At 38.1% G+C, this 5886-nt stretch overlaps 1 protein-coding gene across 5 annotated transcripts in view; it reads left to right on the top strand.

Moving 5' to 3' along the window:
* The first annotated feature begins 563 nt into the window (after positions 1 to 563).
* Positions 564 to 5886, top strand: part of LOC107582068 (FAD synthase-like) — a 10899-nt gene continuing 5576 nt past the window's right edge. For 4 of the 5 annotated variants that reach the window (XM_016267790.1, XM_016267789.1, XM_016267792.1 and 1 more), the window contains exons 1-4: positions 564 to 1075; positions 3503 to 3655; positions 3862 to 4621; positions 4756 to 4903. In XM_016267790.1, coding sequence (XP_016123276.1) covers positions 773 to 1075; positions 3503 to 3655; positions 3862 to 4621; positions 4756 to 4903 — 1364 coding nt within the window. In that variant the 5' untranslated portion in view covers positions 564 to 772. The remainder of the gene's footprint in view (positions 1076 to 3502; positions 3656 to 3861; positions 4622 to 4755; positions 4904 to 5886) is intronic. The other variant, XM_016267791.1, reaches the window with a different exon arrangement.

Below are 5886 nucleotides of genomic sequence, written 5' to 3' on the forward strand. Positions count from 1 at the left end.
TTTAACAAATGATAATAGGCCCTGGTTCTGTGTTTTAAGAAATGGTTTAAATATGAATGATTCAAAGACTCATTTATAACATCAAACAAGACAACCTGAAGTCGCCACCTACTGATGTAACCTGCAGAAAGGGCCACTAAACAAATCAATGACTGAATGTGTTCAACCATTTCAAATGATGGAATAGCGCTCCAAACGCCACACGCTGGGGACGTCTGCTGGTCAAAACTGTGTAAACTCAACCCAAACATGTATAAAATACTTTTACAGGGCAAATGCAAATATTTTAGTTTAATAGTTGAATCTATTAATGCAATTAACAAGTCATCTAATAGCATTAAATATGAAGTGTTCGTATAACCTGTAATTCTATGTAATTTTAGGACTTGTTTTGCTTGTTTTACGGAGAGCTTGGTTAATCAGGTCAATAAAAGACTATTAACTACAACTCTTCCTGTTTATTTTACAAATGTGTCATTGAAATCGGAGCAAATTTATGAAACAATGGCGAAACGCTGACATTTCAACACGTTTCTAAACAGTTCTGACGTAACGAAGCCTCGTTTATTGACATCACGTGACTTTGGCAGTTTTCTCTGGTTCGAAACAAATGATTCTCAACGGTTCTAAAGCTTGAGCTTCACGAATGCGCCCATCACCGGGGTTCGAATCTGATAGTTCTTGAGGACTACAAACTGAACAGCTCTATTCACAACAGATAAGAAAGTGCACGCAAACTTTACCGGTTTCGCGTGGCGGTGGAGTTTTCAAAATGGTGCGCGTGTGTGCTTATCCTGGATGCTTCAACCAAGAGAAATGCGTGCGACTCCGTCAGTGGGCGTCAATGCAAGAGGAAAGTTTGACTTTTCACACATTGCCCCTGCACGATCCAGAAAGATTGAACCTGTGGCTGATCGCCCTTCATCGAGATACCGGAGCACCAGTTCAGTCCATCCGCGGATTGAGGGTCTGCAGCCAACATTTTTTACCATCCGATTTCAGTGTAGCCAAAGGAAATAAAAGGCGTTTGTGTTCAACAGCTGTACCTAAGCTGTTTGTACAGCAACGAACTGAGGTAGGTGTGGAACTACACATTTAGCGTAATCATATGATTTCCCATGGACTTGAAAAGGATGATTTATGGGGACTTCCATGTTACACACAGCGTAACGTACTTTTCAAATGACAGGAAAACCTAACCTGAGAAGTGGCCATGTGACTAACTGTAGAAGAAAACTAAGCTGATTTTACATAAATAGTTTAACAATTGTTCAAAGGGACATTTAAATGTAACAATTACAATAGAATCAATATGTAAATTGTATAAAGGACATCTGCAAATAGTCTGCTTTACTTCCCGGGGGAAGTTCCCGCCCTCTTTACGCTGATTGGTTAGTTTATTGAGGAAGTAATTCAACGCCTCGCTTCAATTGGCCAAGAGACGTCACGTGACAATAAGAGTGCAACCAAGTGTTCTTACAGATATGTAGCTGGCGTAATGCTAGTTATGGTGAGTTCTCGTCCGGTAGTAAATATTAATAAATCAAGTCTAGCTTTTAAAAAGTAGTATTCCGATTTTTTATTGTGTATGAGCTTGCATTAGCAGCGTTAGCAATGTTTACAACTGGCATGTTCATAGCTTTCACGGCACTAACATGCGGAACACTTGGGACTCTGTTCATATGACCGTGACAGTACCTTGAGAACATGGTGACTGTACTGTGATTACAACTGTAATGTAATCATTGATTTGCCTGACCCAGTCTTCAATTATATAAGTGCTTCATTGAATAGCATTTAGTTGGACACGCAATCCGGACTAAAGCCAGGATTCAGTTACGTGCCAGGTAAGTGAAGCAAACTATTCTGCCAACAACCGTGAGTGGGGAACGTTACTTAGGATAAATGATACAGTCCTATAAACATCCAGATGTTTTGTCTATTTAGTGACGTAGATCAGATAATTCGATTTTGATAATTATGCAGCTAAAGAAGGTAAATAAAGTTTGTTCTGGCGCATAATTTTAGTTTCTTTGTAAACCACCTTAGTAAGGTATTTTAGAAGACATTTGTTTTCAAGACGTTCAAAATGTTGCAATAAGTTGTTATTATTGTCTGGACTATTCTGTAATAGTCTAGTTAGTGATGTGGACCGTTTATAGTTGACTGCGTAGGACCCCTTCGACTTTTTGATGATCTTTCTTCATTAGGCCATGTGGAGTCACTCTGTGGTCATGCTTTTGAATACAGACAGTTTGAAGGAATAGAGCAAGGTATAATTGAACTAAAAAACATAGCAGTGACATGAACCATTGGCAGCGACAGCTCAATATGAAAATACAAATTTATTATTAAGAAATCAAGTATTAAGCAAACAAGAAATATTAGTATTGCAGTATATTCACTGAAAATAATAAGAAAATTTGTTTAATTTGACATCATAGCTGTAAAATTGCAATACTAATTTCTTCTTAATTTCTAAATTTTCAAACATTAAACCATCAATCTTCTATTTTTGCAGAAAACCTCAGAGACCCTTAAAGCTTTTCTTTTGTTGAAAACTGCCAGTTTATAAGCACTTTGCATTACGAGTTTGGGAAGATTGTTGGTGCAGTGCATGTTGCGTTTTTAAATGCATTTTATAGCTGATCGAAAAACTTTTAGAGATGAGATTGTGTGGAGCAGCATTTACCTCAAATCAAGCATCTCTAAAACCCTGAAAACACAGGATCGTGAGCTGATCACGTGTAAATGAACACAGTGCATTCAGAGCATTTATTTAAATAAACTGCAGTCTTTGCAGTTTGATAATTACACAAAGTCATGTCACGATTGTGGTTTCATTCCCATTAATCATGCAGTCCTAAGACCTGTCAATTGTTTTTAAATGAAAGTTATGTTTTGGGTTTATGTTTAAACCATCTATACAAGTGTATAGGTCTAGAGAAATTTTTATTTTTGTCCACATTTGTGATATGTTTAATATTCAGTCTTGAAATTAAGCATTGTAATTTATAAATTTAAACGTCAAGTCGACTAGTTTTATTGCTTAGACTTTTGTGCTTGTTCCCAACAGACCCTCTCCATCTGTCTCTTCCTTTTTCTTTCATTGCCTTTCTCCTGTGTCACCATTTTCGGCTGAATGCAGCAGGCATTGCCTCGGATCAGTAGAGTAGTTAAGAGGGTTCAGATTTCATTCCCATTAATCATGCAGTCCTAAGACCTGTCAATTGTTTTTAAATGAAAGTTATGTTTTGGGTTTATGTTTAAACCATCTATACAAGTGTATAGGTCTAGAGAAATTTTTATTTTTTGTCCACATTTGTGATATGTTTAATATTCAGTCTTGAAATAAAGCATTGTAATTTATAAATTTAAACGTCAAGTCGACTAGTTTTATTGCTTAGACTTTTGTGCTTGTTCCCAACAGACCCTCTCCATCTGTCTCTTCCTTTTTCTTTCATTGCCTTTCTCCTGTGTCACCATTTTCGGCTGAATGCAGCAGGCATTGCCTCGGATCAGTAGAGTAGTTAAGAGGGTTCAGCGAATTGGAGGCCAAATCATCCCAATGGCTCAGAACTGCAATGCATCCTCCACACAGAAAGATGGTGCTGCCACAGCAGCAATACTCATCATAGGAGATGAGATCCTCAAGGTAATTTAAATAGCAATTGATAATAGTCACAATTAACCCTTTCTTAAATTGTCTTTTATGTGCTATGACCGTTGGGAGCTGGATTATCTGTTTTCCGACCATTGACAGATGCAGGGAGGTTTCAACTTCAGAAATTAAATGCTTTTAGAATCATTAGAAAGCAATATTTTAAAAAAAAAACTTTGGTTTATATGCTTACATTGCAGGGTCACACTGTCGACACAAATAGTGCCTTCCTGTGCTGTGGACTTCGAAAGCTTGGCGTCACCGTAGAGCGAATCACTGTTGTACCTGATGTCCGAGAAGTCATTGCTAAAGAAGTGGCACAGCTTTCCTCCTCTGTTACTCACCTCATCACATCCGGTGGCATCGGTCCCACCCATGACGATGTTACTTTTGAGAGCGTTGCTAAGGCATTTGGTGAAGGTCTGCATGCTCACCCTGAACTCACAAAGCTAGTGGAGGGGTTCTTTGGCCCAGTCACTCCCAATAGTGCCCAGATGAAGCTTGCCATGGTTCCAGTTTCAGCCAAACTCAATTTTGGCATAGACCCTCAGACAGGCCAGCGAAATCGTTTCCCTCTTGTCAGTGTCCGCAACGTATACATATTTCCCGGCATCCCCTCTCTGCTGGAAAAGTCTTTTAATGGACTGGCCCATCTGTTTTCAGGTTCTGGGACTACCTTTCACACCCGTGAGGTGTTTGTGGATGCAGATGAGACTGATATTGCCCAGTGTCTAACAAAACTGCAGGCAGGTTGGGGCAAGCGTGTCTCTCTGGGCTCTTACCCAGACTGGCTTAGTAATTATCATCGTGTCCGATTGGTTTTGGACTCTGACAGTGCAGAAGATGTGGAACGAGCAAGAACTCAACTGATAGAAGAGCTACCTGAAAGATCTGTGGTTCCTCTCATCACCGACCCAGTGTCTGTCGCAGCTGAAGAGGTGTACGCACTCTCGAAAAGCGGTGAGCTGCTTTTTAACCATATTTGAGTGCTGTTGTCACAGTCAGTTGCATGTGTTTGATCTTGACCAGTTTAAATCTCAATTTAAATCAGTTGAGAATAACCTTGTTAAACACGTATGCCAAATATCTCACAGAGACGATGCTGGGGAAGAAAGTAGCTGCAGCATTGGGGACCATTGAGATGGCAATGGATAAATACTCGACTAATGAAATCTGTGTTGGCTTCAATGGTGGCAAAGACTGCACAGCTCTACTGCATTTATATTATGCTGCTCTGAAACGGTAAGAGACTAAATTAAAGACGGCTAGACAGAAAAGGGAGAATATGGTTTGTAATTTTGTAAGTCATTTTTGCATAGTATCCCCTTTTTTAGTTTTTAGACATTAGATTTGTCCCTCCAATATACAGTGACCTCAAGACTCTTAAAAAAGCAAACTTAAAGGTATAGTTCACCCAAAAATGAAAATTCTGCCATCATTTCCTTACCCTCAAGTTATTCCAGACCTGTATGAGTTTCTTTCTTCTGTTGAACACACAGGAATATTGGTAACCAAACAGTTGCTGGTATGGAATAAAATACTATGGAAGTCAACGGCTACAGCTACGTTTGGTTACCAACATTAATGTAACCTTGTTATTAATAAACATTAACACATGTATTCAATGTCTTTAATAAATGATAAAATATCAAACCAAGTGCCATTTGTTTTAAAGGGATAATTTACCCAAGAAAAATTAATTTCATTTAAAACGAATGAAATAAATGAATTAGAGATAAATGAGTAAATGAACCATTTAAGACAGCACAAGCATACCTTCCAAAAAAATATTACAGAAATAGATGTTTGTATTAAGTCATAAAATAATAGATATACTATCTGCCATTAAGACAAGTATTTGGAAATGTTCTGGTTTTCAAATGCTAGTGTATCATCATAGTTCATTTGATGAACTACAGCTGCAGTTATTCTGCTAGGTGTGTGAACTTGAGGAGAAATTATTTCATACTAATGATCACCTTAAGACCTCGATGTGTAAAAATGACTCTGAAAAAATTGTCTTAAATCTGCATCATTTGTTTGCAGATGTCATGCTATTTTCTATGGATGCAGAAAATGTATACATTGAGTGTGTCCAAATACTCTTTGGGGCACTATATGTATTTATAAATGCTGTGAATTGAATGTAATGTCCATGTTTAATTGGCAATAATATAAAAAACATACTAATGTCAATGTTTAATGTCTAACCGCCCCCCCCCCCC

This window comes from Sinocyclocheilus grahami, unplaced genomic scaffold, assembly GCF_001515645.1.
Source record: "Sinocyclocheilus grahami isolate Dianchi unplaced genomic scaffold, SAMN03320097.WGS_v1.1 scaffold40.1, whole genome shotgun sequence".
Lineage (NCBI taxonomy): Eukaryota > Metazoa > Chordata > Actinopteri > Cypriniformes > Cyprinidae > Sinocyclocheilus > Sinocyclocheilus grahami.